At 33.2% G+C, this 19,851-nt stretch overlaps 1 protein-coding gene across 1 annotated transcript in view; it reads left to right on the forward strand.

The window, feature by feature from the left end:
• The first annotated feature begins 2,310 nt into the window (after positions 1-2,310).
• LOC100950573 (ephrin type-A receptor 6) overlaps positions 2,311-19,851 on the forward strand; it is a 696,992-nt gene continuing 679,451 nt past the window's right edge. The window contains exons 1-2 of the mRNA XM_012801499.2: positions 2,311-2,331; positions 3,916-4,579. Coding sequence (XP_012656953.2) covers positions 2,311-2,331; positions 3,916-4,579 — 685 coding nt within the window. The remainder of the gene's footprint in view (positions 2,332-3,915; positions 4,580-19,851) is intronic.

Consider the following 19,851-nt stretch of genomic DNA (forward strand, 5'->3'; position numbering starts at 1 on the left):
ATGCGTATAGCTTAGTTTTTTCTTAAGGAGATAGGGGCAGGTGGGACAGGGGCTCTCCCTGTTGCCTGGGCTACTTTGCAGTAGTATAACCATAGTTCACTGCAACCTCAAACTATTAGGCCCAAGTGATCTTCCTAGCTCAGCAAGAATCAGGGAATGGAATAGAATTGGGATTGACTGAGGCTAGGAGCTGGCCTAGGAAGGCTAGGAAGCCACCACATGCTTCCATGGAATGCTTAGGAGCACAAGTATCTTAAATATGAACTTGGCCTCTCAGGTTGTTGTGAAAGTATCTTTGCAAAGTAGACAAATAAAATATTTTTAAAATTTGATCATTTTTAGAGAATTATTTATGATTTCAAAATATCTACACATATGATATAAGAGTCCTCATACCCCTATTCTGGCCTGGGGCCTCTCATACCATATACCTAGGGCCAACCCTTGAACAATGGAATAGTTAAGGGGGCCAATGGCTTGTGTAGGTGAAAATCCACATATAACTGTTGATAAAACTTAACTATTAATAGTCAGTTGGCCAGATGCCCTACTGATAATACCAACAGTTAATTAATATCTATTTTGTGTGTTTTATGTGTTATCTATTATACTCTCATAATAAAGTAAGCTACAGAAAAGAAAATGTTATTAAGAATGTCATAAGGGGGCAGCACCTGTGGCTCAGTGAGTAGGGCACCGGTCCCATATACTGAGGATGGCCAACCCAAAACCTGGCCCCCAACAAACTGCAACAAAAAATATCCAGGCCTTGTGGCAGGCGTCCATAGTCCCAGCTACTCGGGAGGCTGAGGCAAGATAATTGCCTAGGCCCAAGAGCTGGAGATTTCTGTGAGCTGTGATGTGAAGTCACTCTACTGAGTATGACAAAGTGAGACTCTGTCTCTTAAAAAAAAAAAAAGTCATAAGGAAGAGAAAACATATTTACTATTCGTTAAGTGGAAGTGAATCACCACAAGAATCTTCATCTTCATCTTCATTTCCTTCATGTTGAAAAAGCTGAGGAAAAAGATGGAGAGGAAGATTTGGTCTTTATGTCTCAGAGTTAGCAGAGGAGGAAGAAAATCTGCATATAAGTGGACCTGTACAGTTCAAAATTAAGTTGTTCAAGGGTGAACTGTATACATTAATGTAGTATTTCCAAAGGAACCATTATGTCTAAAATGTATTATAATTTCTACATCAACTGATACTATATTTTGTAGTACATATCACAGCCTTTTGAATCTATTTCAATGTTGAATTTATATTCTTATTTTAGGAAATGAGCTTTAATTTTATATATTTAATATAAATGACTTTCTATATTTCTTGATCTGTTAAAAGTTGCCTGTTAATCTGTTCTGACTCGGTACCTGAGTCTAATTTTGATTTTATTTATTTTAAAGCAGGAAGAACAGACACTATTGTTGATTAAACATCACAAATTTGACATAGAAAAAGGTGCATCATTTTGTTAAGTATCCTTATGCACGGTCTTTGAGAAGAGTCACATTTCTCATTATGTATATATTTTGATAATTCCTTATTCCTTGATTAAGATCAGTCCTGATTCAGTGAGTATATGACACTTTTTTTACTCCTGACCTTTCCCTATACCCAAATACCCCTCCAACCCAAAATATTTTTAAATAAAGAAATGTAATAACATCATAAATTATTTTTTCAGACAAGATGCAATTTTTCACACTTTAGTTAAATTCATGTCATATATGAAAGAAATTTTTGTGTGATGAACATGGTAAATACTCCTTATTGAGATAAAGAGATATAGGTTGAAAATATTAAAATGCAATTACTCTAAAGATTTACTGGCAATAAAGTTCTATACTCCTGTATGGTACAGGAGAGATTGTAGTATAGGCAGTAATAATAATATATTTGTATTACCTGAGAAACAAAATTAAGTCTGATTTGAAATTTATCCAAAATTAGAATAATCAGAAGATGAGTTCTTTAGAGGCTCTCCTGTAGGTAAAATTCTTTGGATCTTAGAAAATGATTTTAACCATTTTCAAATTTTATTATGTTTCTTCTGATTATTTCTGTTCATGGTTATATTAAGAATTATTAGTTAGAAGTCTAAACAAGCCCTGGTAGCTTATTTGTCTTTAAATTTAAGTGTGGGAGTAACATGAGCTACATGATACATTAGGATGAAAACTATTTAGATGAGTAATTTCATATATGATCCTATGAAAATATTGAATCCCCCATGTTAAACAATGAGTATGTTTTGTAAAATTATATCCACAGTTGAAAAGGAACTCCTTGTTTGTTTCCCCCCGGGAAATGGCCATAAATTTGAAGCAAGTAACATACAAATAAATTTTTTGATAGAGATTATATTTATATTGGTTTGATGGATAATATAAATTATTTGTTGAAACTTACAGGAGATAATTAAAAGTACTTAGTGGCATAACAGTCCTGTATAGTGAAGAAAGTAGCCATTCTGTTAGAAACTATACTAACTGAAATTCAACCAGCCTTGATTAGGTAACTCTCTATAGCCAATCAAAATAAGAGAATGCAAGTAGAGTGTGTTATAAAACCTTACTATAAATTACTGAAATATATCAAGAAATAGAATGCTTATTCACTGTAGCAAACCATTGATCATTCCCAATATGTTCTAATAGAAATGGAAAAATATGATAACTAATATGTTTTCTCAAAAAGCCTATCTATAAGTTTACTAGAATTATGTTTTAATTTATTGAAAAATTTCAGCTATAACTATACAATGAAATACTGTACAATCTAAATTTCCAGTATGGAATGATGCAATGTTAAATATATAAAAAGTTATAATACCAGCTGATTTCAACGTACTCAAACATTTACTACAATTCTAACAAAAAGGATAAACAAACTCTTTCTATGCAATGAAGTGGCAAAGTGCTTGTGTATAAACATGCCAAGTCGAGATAATCCAATGATCTAGCTTAGAGTAAAAGCCAAAGTGCTTAAAATGCTTGTAAAGACTTTTTTCTTGAATCCTCTCTGATCCTGTGTCCCTCTTACCTCTCGTGCTTCTGATGCCCTCTCACACTGTTGCTCACATGCCTCTGCACTCCTGCCTCAGCTATCACACTTTGTTTCCTCTTTGCAAAGTTCACTCTCTCATCTCTGAAAAATTGCTTAAATGTCACTATCTCAGTCAGGCCTTTTTAGCCACCCTCTTCATCTCCTAATGATTTTTCCCTATTATAATTTTTACCATAGTATTCAATTTACGCCCTGTAAATTGTTGAGTAATTTCTGTTGTCTCTAGATAGATAAGTCTCATAAGGCAGGGAGTTTGGGTTCAGCTAGTTAAGTGTTGTACTCCCAGGGTTCAGAATAGTGCCTGATAAATATTTCCTGAATAACTCTAAGGCCTTTCTCTGTTGATTTTCTATTGAAATAGTGTTGTAAATATTTAATTGAATACTGGTAAACAATGTTCAATTTGTAGCAAATTATATATGAGGAGAGATGGCAAAGCTGAAGTGCATTTGCCGTAAGTCTGGCTCTTTTGTTCAAAGGTAATGGATGCTATTTGACATTCTTATAAGATAACAGGAACAACTTTAAGTGCGTTACAACTACTTACCTTATTTATGCCTACAACAGCCCTGTACTATTGGCTCCCTTTTGCAATTGAGAAAACTGGAGATTAAATAAGGTTTCCCTTGGTCATGCAGTTTGTATATAGGAAGGAAAGACAGGCTATTCCAGACTCATTCTCTTAACCAAAGGCTCGTGGTTAAAACACTGTTTTCTTGTTGCCTTGAATAGTTTCATTTGTATAATTTTTAATATTTTTCTTTTTCTAAAAAATAAGAAGTCATCATTTCTGTATAACCACTGTGGTTTTGTAATAATTTAATAACTTCTTTTTCCTTTCTGCAGTGGGATGCCATCACTGAAATGGATGAACACAATAGGCCCATCCACACGTACCAGGTATGTAATGTGATGGAACCAAACCAGAACAACTGGCTTCGAACAAACTGGATCTCCCGGGACGCAGCCCAGAAAATTTATGTGGAAATGAAGTTCACGCTGAGGGATTGTAACAGCATCCCATGGGTTTTGGGGACATGTAAGGAAACATTTAATCTGTATTATATGGAATCAGATGATTCCCATGGAATTAAATTCAAGCCAAGCCAGTATACAAAGATCGACACAATTGCTGCTGATGAGAGTTTTACCCAGATGGATTTGGGTGATCGCATCCTCAAACTCAACACTGAAATTCGTGAGGTGGGGCCTATAGAAAGGAAAGGATTCTACCTGGCTTTTCAAGACATTGGGGCTTGCATTGCTCTGGTTTCAGTCCGAGTTTTCTACAAAAAGTGCCCCTTCACTGTTCGTAACTTGGCCATGTTTCCTGATACCATCCCAAGGGTTGATTCTTCCTCTTTGGTTGAAGTACGGGGCTCTTGTGTGAAGAGTGCAGAGGAGCGTGACACTCCCAAACTGTACTGTGGAGCTGATGGAGACTGGCTGGTTCCTCTTGGAAGGTGCATCTGCAGTACAGGATATGAAGAAGTTGAGGGTTCTTGCCACGGTAAGAAATAAACATTTAATAATTTATCTTTTATTTAAGTGACTATTTTTGAAGGTAAATAAGTTGTACATTGATTTCCAAATAATAAATACTGGACTACTATTCTTGACCATTAATTGTGGAAGAAATGGATTCATATTAAGTGTGAGAAAACTGCCGGTGTTTTTACCTCCCAGGAGGGGTGTCTGATGTTGCACTATATTGCTTTCAATATAGTAGTTACATAATCTGAATTTCTGAATTCACCTGATTTTTATAAAAGAGAGCAACATATATAGTGGCAAAAAAATAACAATGGGGATTGACAATGAGGATTTCCCTGATCTTCACATTTTGATTGTTTATAGAAACTATGGCATTTAAACAGCATTTGAAAATAATTTTTTCGTTCATGCTGAATTGCAATAATTGAATAGTTCTTAAATGGAATTCAGAGCAAGACCCTGTCTCCAAGATAGAGATAAATGGAATTATATTTACATAAATGAGGAATTCATGTTTATTTTATTTCAAAAATATATAGGCTAGTTTATAAGGATATTATGTGTTTGGTGGTTAAAAATTGACCTTATTAATTTCTTCTTTGCTACTATATTCTTTTGCTGATAGTCAATATAATTTCCTACCATATAACACATTAGCTTTTTATTTTAATAGCAGAATTTATATAATATCTAATTATCAGGAAACATTAACACTATACAGTGCTAGTTTAAGTTAACAACTCTGTCTTTAATATTGTCTTAATAATCAAGTATGTACAAATTTTCAAGATGACACATTTTTCTCTTTTTATTTGATTAATTTGATGATGGATTATTAACTTAATAAATAAATACATTTTAAAGTTTACATACCTATGATAAAGAGCATCTATTTGACTGTATTTAATTAAAGACTTATAATCAAAACACAAATGTAGACATACAATTATCGTTTGGTAAGTCGTGTCACAGTAGAGCCATGACCCCAAAAGATAACTTATTTATAAGCCATTTTCAGTAGCACTGTATTGAATTTGTTGACTTCTTTATTAATGTAATATTCATGTTTGTTAAAAAGTGTCAGAATAAAAATATCTCAACAGACTTTTCTCAACAGAAGACATGTGAACAGCCAAAAGGTATTCTGAAAAAAATGCTCAACATCATTAGAGAAATACAAATCAAAAGTATGATGAGATGTCATCTCACCCCAGTAAAACGAATTTATCAAGCAGGCAGTAATGAAAGCTGGAGAGGATGTGGAGAAAGGGGAAGCCTCCATATACTGTTGGTGGGAATGTAAATTAGTACAGCCACTATGGAGAACAATATGGAGGTTCCTCAAAAAACTCAAACTATAACTACCATATGACACAGCCATAACTAGATATATTCAAAAAAGGGAATTCAGTATATCAAAGAAATATCTACGCTGTTATGTTTACACAGTGCTAGTCACAACGGCCAAGATTTGGACACAACCCAGTGTCCATCAGTGGATGAATGGATAAAGAAATTGTGGTTAAGGTTATATGGCATACATCTTGTGTGCAGGACACAACTACATGAGGGACTCTACCTAACAAATGCAAATATTGTAACCTGGTTATTTGTACCCTTACATTAACCTGAAATAAAAAAATAAATAAAAAGAAATTGTAGTAAATATATACAAGTGAATGTTATATAGCCAGAAAAAAAGAATGAAATCCTGTTACTTCAACAGCAAAGATAGAACCTGAAAACATTACATTACGTGAAATGAGCCAAACACAGAAAGACAAAACTTTTTTCATTCATATGTGGCAGTTAGATATTAAAAACAATTGAGCTCCTGTAGACAAAGAGTAAAATGATGGTAACCATAGGCTGGGAAGAGGAGGGGATAAATTGGAGATGGTTAATGGATGCAAAAATACAGTTAGAGAGAATGAACAAATGAACACTATACTAATGAACACTTAGTATAACAAAGTGATTATAATAACTGAAAGAGTAGATTTGTAATGTTCTTAACACAAAGGAATGATAAATGGCTGAGGAGATGGATATCCCAATTACTCTGATTTGATTTATTCGCTTTCTGAAGTCAAAACATCAAATGTACCATATAAAATATGCACCTACTATATACTCATAATAATTAAATATGTAAAAATTAAAAGATCAGGGCAGCACCTGTGGCTCAGTGAGTAGAGTACCGGCCCCATATACTGAGGATGGCAGGTTCAAACCTGGCCCTGGCCAAACTACAACAACAACAAAAAATAGCCAGGCATTGTAGTGGGCACCTTTAGTTCCAGCTTCTCTGGAGGCTGAGGCAAGAGAATCGCCTAAGCTCAGGAGCTGGAGCTGTGACGCCACATCACTCTACTGAGGGCAACAAAGTGAGACTCTGTCTCTAAAAATTAATTAATTATTTAATTAAATAAAATAAAAGATCAATATATATAAATGAGAAAAAACATACTTGTATGCATATAAGATTCATTGGTAATATATGTGAATTTTTAAAAGTTTTATGTATTTATAAACCACTTAGGTTCTTAATCCTTGAAAAGCTCACTAGAGCCACCAATGATGATTATGTTTGGTAAGTGAAGAATGATAATATTTTCACAAGAATTCTATTGTATATATTTTATAAATCATGAGTCAGTTTTTCTCTAATATTTCACTATTAAAGCATGTTTTGTTCATATTTATCAATATAGATTGAATCTAAAATTTTTATTCACCTGTGATAAAGATTCATAATGGTGTGAAAATAAATCATAATTGATCATGGAGGAATGTAAAAATATTTCACACTGAAAGTACACTAAAGAAAACTTCATACTCGGAATAATTATTCAATGAGGTTGGAAAGAGAGTAAGAGCTGAGGATAAAATTTATTACATGTATAGTAAACATGTAGTTTTATCACATTTTAAATTAGGTAGAAGTTTCTAGTACTTTATAAAAAATAATTAGTTTTTGGGCGGCACCTGTGGCTCAAAGGAGTAGGGCACCAGCTCCTTATGCTGAAGGTGGCGTGTTCAAACCCAGCCCTGGTCAAAAACTCCAAAAAAATTAACAATAATAATAATAAGGTTTTACATGTATTTAAATACTAATAATCTGAGGACTTATATGATTAGCTATTATTAAACATTGGTATTTATGGCATTGAACACAGGGTTAAAGTGAACAACCATGGTGGCAATATTTTAACTTAATATACTTGAAATTTTAGTTTTATTTGTATGTCTTAAAATTTCTTCAATTGCTTTGCAAATATACTTTGGGGAAAATTATAAATGGCAGGAGTTTGTCTAGAGCTTTTGATAGTTTTTATGGCTTGTTATCTTTATCCTTTTTTATCTGAGTGGGAAACTTGAGGGAGCAGGCACAGTCCAACTGTTCGTCATCTCGTAGTGGACGGTAGAAATTGGGAGAATTATATTTGAATTCTGTAGCTGTGGCTGGTTAACTTTGAAATCAGTTTTCTTATCCATAAAGGACTAATTACAATTAACTAAAGTATGAGTAAAACTATTAAAAACAAACATATTTTCCTGATTCTAACTGAATACAGTAAATTGTTACTTATAAAAAAAAACAGGAGGAAGTCAGAGTGAATGTGGAGACCTGATTTTAAAAGCTGAGCATCTTACAGGACCACCAGTCTCCATTTTAGAGTATATATTTACATTTACATTTATTTATTTAGAGTGTTTTGATGCTTCATATCACCCATACATAAATCTCCTGACAGTAATTTTATTAGTGCTTCTGTTGTCATCTATCAACAGCTGACCTCACAGCCAACTCTCCAAGTTGCATACAACCTAAATGTCAAATTAATTTCAACTTATATGTATAAAACATTGCTCAAGTAATGATATAACTGCATATATAGTGGAAAAACTATCTGTATTAAATCACTTTATTTTCTTCATGTCCATTCTCTTAAAATAATTAATTTAAAATATTGGCATTTTTATACACCTCCCTTCTGTCCCTTAATCACTTTCATAGGAAATAGAGATAAATATAAATAAAGCATATGTTTCAGTTACCTATTATTACGACACAAAAAATGCCAAAAATTTATGGCTTAAATTCAGACTAATTATTTCTCAGGACTCAGACAGGATCATACATGTAGCTGTATTCCATGGTGAGCTTGACTAGAGCTGGAACATCCAAGATGACCTCTTCTCTTCTAGGTCATTTCTCTGTGTTCACTCAACATAGAGTAATCTAGTATAAGCTTTTCTACAGTACAGTTAACAGAGAAGTGTTTTGTTTTGTTTTGTTTATAGTCAGGCATGACATAAATATATGAAGGGCCTATGTAAGGTGGTGTATATTATAAAATTTATTAAAGGCCACTGTGATGGTATACTACGTTCTATTCTTTGGATTTTCCTAATGTCCCTCTTTCATATACAACCCCGCCCCTGTGTGTGTGTGTGTGTGTGTGTGTGTGTGTGTGTAGACTTATCTCATTATGACAAGTCCAAAATAGCATCATTGAAATCAATTCCAAATATCAAGGAAGTTCTGACACTAAAGCACCTCTTGACCTGGAGAACTAAGAGTGACAGAGATAAATTGTTGTTCCCAACACATAGACAGAACAAGAGATTGTCCTGTTCTAAAAGGCAAGGAGCACAGCAATCCCTGGTCCATTGTGATGCTGGAGTTCAAGCAAGGGTTGTCAGTGTTGCTTAATACTATGGCAGGGAATGTTCTCTGATTACAGCCCAGTTCTGCTCCTTGGGATTGGATCTCTGTGGCTCTTGGATCCCTTACAAGTCTTGTCTCTGCCCTCTCACTTACTTATAAAAATTTCCCGTGTGCTAATTGCTAGTTTCAACGCTGGCCTGAAAACTTCCTTAATTTTGATCAACAACATTATGAAGTGCTTTTACCTTCTTCTAAGTTATCACAGACATCATTCATGCCACTTGTTCAATACATGAAATGACTGACCTTTTTATTGTCCCCAGTAACAATGTCTTTACTGAACTTCTGTCCTCTACACATGGGCATAATCTCCTCAGTACTCCTTGTCTCCAGTCTGTTCAACTACAAAGAAAACGCCACAAGTTTTAGCTTCTTATTGTGTCAACATCCCATATCCTGTGTAAATTATTTTCTTACAGTTCCTACAACTTGGAAATTTGGAGTGGGTTTACTGGGTTGCTTTTTACCAGTCTCCTCTGGAGTCCCTCTTGCAACTGCAGTTATTTGGAGGTTTAGCAGTCAGGTATGATGCTTCTTGGTGTTTGAGGCCTCAAGGTTGTTTTTTTTTTTTTTTCTTTCTGGTATATCTATTACGTGTTTATTCACAGTAGCATTCAAGAGATTTCACAATTCAAACTTGTCCTATTCTGTTTTAGCCTCAGTAAATTCTGTCTTCTGTTCTTATGCCTTCTGAACAATACTTGTGTTTTTAATATCTCTTCTTCTTTTCATATTTCATCTAGCTGCTCAGTGTCCCTTTCTTCGAAGTTTCTCTGTGATAAAATGTCATTCATCCTTCAAGGTCTAATGCAAATGCTGTATATCTGAGTCTTCACAAAGTTAATTAAGCCTCCTCTGTGCTTCAATTTGTGCTAATTATGTATTTGTGTGTTTCACCAGGAATGTTAGATAAAACAGGTGTATGTAAAAATTACATATGTAATAAATGGTAAGAAATGTATTGATGGGTAACCACGAGGCTCTGAGAAGTTAAAGGTAGAACCTATTAATGCTTCTATGAAATGCTCCGTTTCTTCTCATTTCTGTGGAACAGGAAAGTTTTCTTTAGGAAGGGTTAAAATATTTTAGGTATAAAGGCCATAAAATACTTTTATCTATCATTTTATGAATTATGACTCTTAAATTACCGAGAACAGAATTTAATTGCCTGGGGCCGCAGGATATTAACTAATATGAGATTGAGAACCTTAGCCAGGATTCTCCTCAGTTTGGCCTTTGTGTGTTTTCCTCCCTCCTGTCTTCTGTTCACCCTTTTCTCACATCACCCCTAACTTCTCTTTCTTGCATTTTCTCATTCCAGGCATCCAAGCTCTTTGGTGCTTTAGCTTTTCCTACCCATCAAGCCAAAAGCACAGAAGCCCTAACCTGCTCGATATTAATTAGGCTGATTTTGCCCTTTGTTTATTGTTGGAATACTGATCTGGGAATATTAGAATGAGATTTGAAAATCTCTTCTGAAATTCAGGTGATAGAGGATGATGGAGATTACATAGATTTATTTATCTGTAACTTCGCTTTTAAAGGTGGTAAACAGGAACAATTATATTGAGGCTTAAGGGATTTTCATAATTTGCTTTGAATGGATTTGAGAATTCTTGGTCTGCTATGCAACACAGATGTGAGAAGCTGGTTTCAATTAGAATTAATCCACATCTTATTTGTGCTATTCAGATCTAATGAATGATGTATATTTATTTGCATTTCAATAATGTATTATTATACTGCAAGCTCGAATTTTTTATTCCTTTTTCCAGAATATTGTTATGGTGTATCTAGATTCAAATTCTAGTGACACAAAGAGAGAGACACACTCTTGTCATACATATCAGTCAGGCTAGTACAGACAGCAACATTATCTTAAGCACGTAAGCTAAGGTCTAAAAGCAAACACAAATAATTAAAATTACTCTACTATACAAAATAAACACTATTTTATTCTTGTCTCAAATCTCAACTGTTTTATATTATTTTAATTTTATTTCATAGGTTCATAATTCAAACTGTCCGATTGGGCATATTTATGTTACAGTGTTGTTCAAATTGTTTTAATTCTATATAATGTCAATGTTTCTAAGGGTTACAATTTAAAAATAATATTAATTTGCATCATTTCAGTTTACATCAAATAGTCTTTGACTTTATATATCTAAGACTATTTTAGCAGGATGCAAGAAATAATTGGAAACAATTAACATGCAAAATTGAATGCAACTTTTTGTTCATTTGCTTGAATTCTGAAGTGACACGAATCCCAATTAAGCTTTTCTTGAACATCCTTAAATTAAGGATGAATTTCATTAAGGTAGTTGTACTTAGAGACCCAAGTTTGGGTTTAGAATTTTAGACCTGCTAAGAATACACATATCCTGCTAGGATGCCTTCTTTAAGCCTATACATATCACATAATATTACTTAACAAATTAATATTTGCCTATAAAATTAAAGTTCTTAAACATTGAGAACATTTTTAAAATCTATCTTCTTTATATAAACATCTTTTCATTTATTTATTTTTCTTTAGCATTGTATTAAAATTCAGGAGAAAAGGATAATGGCAATTCTCGGCCCATTGCATTATTGTTCATATAGGTGAATGGGATAGACAGAACCTTTAGTGACATTGCTATTGATTTAATCTCCTGAAGAGTGGTGTTATTAAGGCTTCATGGCACAGTCCTCTGCTGCAGTTCAGAAACATTTATGCTCTGCGTTTATGATCTTCTGTCTAATCATGTTATCAGAGATGACTGGGGAGGCAGAGAGCATAAAGAAATTTGAGATACCAGGATTTGCAGGCATTGAATAAGGGGGTTTGAGGATATGATGAAAAGCTGAAAGGTAAGATTGGGATCAGAGAAAAGGGGCAGACTTAGTGGCCCGCATAGTATTTTCACTTTCTGAAGGTTCTCACTAAATATAAACTCTGACAATATAACCTTCAATTCCAAACAAAGCTGCTTTTTCATGAAACAATTTTAGACTTTCATCTGTCTTTAGAAGAATATGAAATCAAGAAGCCTGAAAAAGTCTAAAAATAGAAGATAGTATTTCCAAACAAGAAAGTAAAGTTGAATAATTACAAACATATCTTGGCATATTGTGAGTTTGGTTCTAGACCACTGAAGAAAGTAAATATTCCACTAATGCCAATCATGTACAATCTTTGTTTTCCTAGTATGTGTAAAAAGGCTACGTTTATACTGTACTATAGTCTGTTAGATGTGCAATAGCATTATTTCTAAAAACAATGTACTTAATTCAAAATACATTATTGGTTAACAGTGCTAACAATCATCTGAAACTTAAGATAGTCATAATATTTTTGCTGGTGGAGGGTCTCGCCTTGATGTTGATGTCTGTTGACAGATAAGGGTCGTAGTTGCTGAAGGTTGAGGTGGATGTGACAATTTACTAAAATAAGACAAAGGTGAAGTTTGTGGCATCAATTGCTATACTTTTCAAAAAAGATTTATCTGTAGCATCCAATGCGCTTTGATAACATTTACCCACATTAGACCTTCCGAAATTGGAGTCAGTCTTCTCAATGTCTTCCAGTGCTTTATTAAGTTGATGAAGTGTTCTTCATTGTTTTCATTTCAACAGTTTCACGCATCTTCACCAGGAATATATTTCATCTCAAGAAGCCACTTCCTGCTCATTTATAGGAGGCAACTAAACCTGTTCAGGGTTTATTATAATAACCAGCAGCTTAATCATATCTTCAGGCCTCACTTTTGGTTCTCTCAATATTTCCACCACATCTATGGTTACTTCTTCCACTGAATCTTGAAACCCACAAAGACATTCATGAGAGCTGAAATCAATTTTTTCCAAACTCTTATTAATGTTGGTATTTTGGCTTCCCCCATGAATCATGAATGTTCTTTATGACGTCCAGTACAGTGAATTCTTTCCAGAGGTTTACTTTGCCTGGATCCATCAGAATTACACATACTATTTATGTGTCTTACAAAATATACTTCTTAAATAATAAGAATTGAAAGTCAAAATTACTCCTTGATCCATAGACTGCAGAATGGATATTTTGTTAGCAGGCATTAAAATATCTTTAATCTCCTTGCATATCTCCATCAGAGATTATCCTGAGTAACAAGGAGCGTATTCAGTGAATAGTGTTAATATTTTGAAAGGAATCTTTTTTAGCAGTAGGTCTCCATAGTGAGTTTAAAATATTTAGTAAACCGTGATGTAAACAGATGTACTGTGATTCAGACTTTGTTTTCTATTTATAGAGCACAGACGGGTAAATCTAGTATAATTCCTCCCTAGACTTTCTGAAATAGGAAATGAGCACTGACTTCCACTTAAAGTCACTAGATGTCCTTAACAAGAGAGAGAGTCAGCCTGTCCTTTTAAACTTTGAAGCCAGGCACTGACATCTCTTCTCTAGCTACAGAAGTCCTAGATGTCATCTTTTCGCAATATAACACTGTTTTGCATATGATGAAAATCTATTCTCTAGTATAGCTGCCTTCATCGACTATCTTAACTAGAACTTCTGGATAACTTACTGCAGCTTCTACATTAGTATTTGCTGCTTCGCCTTGTACTTTTTTATATCTGATAAAGCACAGTTTTCAACATCAGGCTTAAATTTGTCATCTGGCAACACACAAATAAAATGGCAAGTTCTCTGAGCCTAACACAAAATATGCAATGATGTAAATAATAGAATTCTCTCATTAAAAAAGGAGATAATTTAAAAAAACAGCTATAATGGCTCTACAGCAGTTCTTTTGGGGGAGGTGTTGTGAAGACTCCCAACAGATATGGACACAGATAAAGTGTTTTCTTATACATCGTTCTCAGTAGCCCTTGGCTTCATTTCATCTGCCATTCACAGGGTTCAAGGATTATTTATAACTGTCGGCTCTTCTAAGTCAGACTCATGATTTATTGGAACTGAGATTTCCTAAAAAATCATAGTGATGTTTTTATCTGTTTGCCAGTTCTACATGTCAAAAACTACATATGAAATATACTCTCAAAGTTCTTTCTTTGACATAGTTTTATTTACTTCTTTGTTTGTGTCTCTTAACTTAATGGCAGCTAAGCTAAAGTTGTTTTAAACATAGGGTTGGGTTGATCTGAGACATAGGGCTGATTCTATTTATATAACTGGATGTCTTGTCTATCTTTGGTGCTTAAGATTTTTTTTCTTAGTTTTGTCTCTGTCGGAAAGGGAAGCAATCACCTTTTCCCACTTGAAGAGGACTTTTTTCTTCCTGGAAAGTTCAACACTTTTCTATTCCTTTTTCTTTCAGTTTTCAACCTAGCTAATTAGTGCCTGAGCTCATCTGCTTCTGAAATATCTTGTTAAAGATCAACTAGTAGTTAACACAAAGAAATCATACCTCTTGGCCTGCCTTCTGAATTGTTGCCATTCAAAGTTTCACCAAGAGTATCAGTATTGTGCAATACAGAATCCTCTCTGTCCAAAGCCCTCCCATTGCAGTTGACATGTTAGTGACTGCTAAGCTAAAACGACTTATTTTAGTTTTTTCTTACGTCTATATCCCAACTGAGGGGAATAACCGTATGTATGTGTACATTTATATGTATAAATGGCTATCCACTTCTTTTGAGTTTATAATACATGTATATATTTATGTTAGAATTAAGTACTATTTAAAAGTTAAAGTAACAAATAAGGTGTCAAATACTGTAGCCTAACCATGTAGAAGTTCATTTTACATTCACCTTGCAGTTAAGGTATTGATGTTGCTGAGGTCTTCCTTTACATATCAAGTAAAAGGTGATATGTTTTCCATTTGTAACTTTATTATCACGTGGAGACTTATCATCTGTATCCAATGAGTGAAAGAAGAAAGAGAATATACAGAGTACATAACTGCCTCTTAAAAGTCTTGGCATAGGAGTGACGTATAAATTTTACCCACAATTTCTACTTGTGAAATTACATAATTGATACAGTTTTCTAGGATAAGCTTTATCACTAAGCTATATAAAATAAAAATAATCAGGATTTTTTTCTTAATCAACAGATAATGAGCTAAGAGATATGTACATGTCCCATAAATCAGATAAAAACTGAACTAAGAATGTCAAATTAAGCATGCAAATTTATTTTTATAAATTCAAACCTTATTCTTCGTTGATAGTAATAAATGGAATTTAACTATATTTAAGAATATGTGATAATTACCAAGTAGAATCTACAAATTGCAATTGGGAACATTCATGGTAAACACCCTCCCCACAGAAATATGACATACTGCCTTGACTGTATAATGGCAAACATTTATTAAAGAAGATCCTACAATGATCGTATATATAGTATGATAGTAAAATATTACATACAATAAGTGTGTACATAATTAGTATCAAATTGTATTCCAAGTATCATAACAACTATAGATAATATAACTATGATATATCTTAAATGTAAGGTCTAATTTCATATTACTTAAGTTTTTTCACTATACCTCTAGAGCCAGCATCATTACAGAGGGGTGATTGACTTTATATCCTCCAGATGAATAAAAATTTAGTGATTTGAAATTTGATAATATTCACTTATGAAAACCTAAGACGGTATACTTAAAAAGACAACAAAGTTTAAATTTCTAGAAAGAGACTGGAAAAATAGAAACCAAAGATAAAACTCAGTACAGAAGAAAAAAGATAATGGGAAAGAACTAGGTGTCTGATATAAACATATTTAAAATGTTTATTTTGATTTAATAAATCTTATTATTCCTTGTGAGAAAAACATTGATTAAAAAATCCTAGTAGCAATTACTATGATTTCCTAGAGAGTGGAAATAAACTCAAACATACATTATTGTGATACTTGTGGACGTTCATAGTATTTTTGAGTTCTTTGAAACAATGGCTTGTACAAATGTCAGAAATCACTGATGCTTTAGTTTATTTTTAACTTGGGTGTTTTCCTATCAGCATACAAAACTATGTGATATAAAATTTTAGTGTTATAAATAGTTCCCCATCATGACTCTGTAAAAAAAAAATTCTAATAACCAGTTACTATTTTCAAATCTGAGCTTACCATAAGATATGTGGCCTTAAAATGTATCTCAATAAATAAGGAATATAGTATTTCTGGAATGGTAGTCTTTAGTTTTACAGCAAACTCTGGAGTAGTGAGAAATTTAAAAGGATGGAGATTTCTAGTTGCCAGTCACTCTGTACAAGGACTCTCACCATCTAAAGAAGCGTGCGGTACCAACAATTGATGGGAACTGTGAGACCATAAAAACAAACTCTATTTTATCTTCACCAGTGGACAAAGAAAAAGCATGATTTATTCCCATTACTTGACAGTATCAAAAGTGACTGCTATAAAAAGGCATGAAAGCCTCTTGAAAGATGCCAACCCTGTTCTGTGGGACAGAGATAAACAGCCATTTTCTTGGATAGAATTCTTTAAATAGGATGACAGAATTTTTAGTCTTTTTTCTTAAAGTGACTAATATACTCAGTTCTTTGCTTTCTTTCTGTTCTTGTTTTAATGATAACTAATATTCAGGATGGGTTATTTTTTACCCTACCATAGTTGAAAAATCTATATTCTTTATCTCTTGGTTGACTAAATATGATTAATAAATTTAAATATAAAATTATGTTAATAGTAAATCTTTGAAAAGGCCATAGAGATAGATTATGCAAGATTTTTTCTAAATATTCTCTATTAATTTAATAATTAAGTAATGACCAAGAACATGCTATTCTTAGATTTAATTGTGTGTGTGCATTTATAAGTAATTTTAGATTATTAATGAAACAAATTAACCATGCATACAAAATATTTGTTATTTTCAAAATACCTATAAAATAAATAGCATATATTACACAGGTAAACATTTCTATTCATGTGGTTTTTAAATATTTTCAGAAGTTCTCTTGTGTCTATCCAAGTGTCCATAAAATGTTCTTATTTACCTATTCAAGAGATATGTTACAAGAATATATTTTCTGGCTTGGCGCCTATACCTCAACTGGCTAGGGCGCCAGCCACATACACCTAAGATGGCGGGTTCGAATCCCCAGCCCGGACCCGCCAAAACAACAATGACGGCTGCAACCAAAAAATGGCCGGGCGTTGTGGCAGGCGCCTGTGGTCCCAGCTACTTGGGAGGCGGAGGCAGGAGACTCGCTTGAGCCCAGGAGTTGGAGGTTGCTGTGAGCTGTAAAACCATGGCCCTCTACCCAGGGGGACAGCTTGAGGCTCTGTCTCAAAAAAAAAAATATATATATATTTTCTTAGATGCCCATCTTTGGTTTAATACAATAAAGTTATTTGGTCTTGATAGATTATTCCTTTATTATTAAATTATATATATTTTCTTAAATATTGGGATGAGGATATTCTGTCTGAAGCAATTAATTATAAATTTGTTTTTGAGTGATATAAAGAATAGAATAGATATATATATAACATGGTCTTGTATAAAACATTTAAACATTTGGAAGTTAGAAATGTTAATTTATAATAGTAAGAAAATCACACCTAAATCCATTGTTTTTTGCCACTTTTAACTCTGCAAAAATAATTCTCAATTGCACGCAAAATAATAAATGGAATGCAACATAGAAGACGATTTACAAAGACAAATACAACTAACCTATATTGATAGCACACATCATAATGAAATGTATTCAAGGTAAAATATTAAAATTTATAGTATTAAATTCCCAAGAGAAATATTTACCAATGACACCCTTAAAAAGATAAACAATAGATTCAATTGTGTAAACTGTGATAAAATAGTGATCACTGATTAATGGGTAGAACAAGTCGAATATTTAATATAGTGGTTCTCACTTTGTTGGGATTGAGATTGGGGAGAAGCAGCAATAATTATTTTGATGTGGGAAAGAACTCTGGAATTCAATAAAAGGGTCACCTCTTATTAAGTCCCAGAGAAATCACCTTCACGTAATGAAGGCAGCTGTCTTTGTAATGTGGGAAATTACCATCCATGTTCCCCCTGTACAGAGATCTATTGGGGAGCAAAGGAAATCCCACAGAGAATTTCTTTTTGCAGTAAAATGAAGACTTAGGCAAAGCTATAACACAAGATTACTTGTAGGATACAAATGAAGATCTTCATGGGAGTTTATAACTGTGATGAAATAGCAACTTTTGCAGAATAAAAGAAGGGCAAGAGAAATATTACTAAAGTTATTATATGATGAAATTTCCTTCCAAAATCTCTTTCTGTTTTTTGTTTGTTTCCTTATGAAGGTATCTCTAGATATTAAATGTGGGTTTTGGTTGATCAAAGGAAAACTAGGTTATTTTTAACATCATGTAATAATTTATAACAGGAATTGGCAGATCACAGTCTGCCTGCCAATCCAAGTGGTTTTTATAAACAAAGATCTTGTAATACAGCCAAGTTTATCCATTTACATGTTATCTATGGCTGCTTTCAAGCTACAGTAACAGCTGAGGAGTTGTATCAGAGACCATATGCCCCACAAAACATATAATATTTACTTATCCTGACCTTTACAGATAATGTTTGCAGACCCTCCTACCCTGTAGGCAAATTAATGCATATCTGAAAAATATGAAGTTATCAGACTTGCTATTTTTAAGTAGTTTGTAACATTTTTACAATTAAATATAGAATAAAACCTTACTGTAAATACTCTTCTCAAAACTTAGCCATCTTTTTATTAAGTGATTCATTCAAGCATTTGCTGAGGCATATAATTTCAAAGGCATCAAATTAAGAATTTCATATTGATCTAGCATAGGAAACAGAATTGGATTTTTGTTAATAGCCAGAAATATGTGAGATAAATCATTATATTAGTAAAAATTATAGGATATCTAGGTCTACTTTGTGGTGTGTGTGTGTATGTATGTGTGTGTCTTCATTAGAGATTGTTACTTGAGTGCTGGCTCTTGATTTAAGAGGTCTTGCTTGAGGATCTCATGGGTAATAGATAACTCACATTCTGCAGCATCTTCACTAATTTTATAATGCCCAACATTGAAATGTATTTGTTTAAAAAAAATTGGTGAGTTTAACAGTTCATATATTTTGTGTAAAAGGGTGCACATAAGCAAATAAATAAATAATTGGTTATTTTTTTACTTAAGATTACAAGAAAACCCATTTTCAGTGGTTTCAGCATAAATTCAAATTAGATTAAGCCTTCTGCAATGCCAGATATGTGTTTATTAAGGTATGATTTAGGCTTAGCAAACATTTATTGTATTCCTTTGACACTTTGGGAAACTATGGATTGCTATTATTTGCTATTTACCACTATCCATGTCAAACAATACACAAGACCTTCCCAACTAAGGATTTGCCACACAATACTATTTATGTAATTGAGCTATTGCTTTCGTGAAGGGACATACAGTCACATGGAAATCACAATTTACTATGCTTTGATTGTGATGTTATGAAATGTTTAAAAGAGGCATTCCTCGAAATGGTCCCCTAGTTGTTGACAATCTAGAGCAATAATCTTTTTAGAAAGATATTTCTAAAATTAGCAAAGTAATA

This window comes from Otolemur garnettii, unplaced genomic scaffold (genome assembly GCF_000181295.1).
Source record: "Otolemur garnettii isolate 467f Iridium unplaced genomic scaffold, OtoGar3 scaffold00009, whole genome shotgun sequence".
NCBI lineage: Eukaryota > Metazoa > Chordata > Mammalia > Primates > Galagidae > Otolemur > Otolemur garnettii.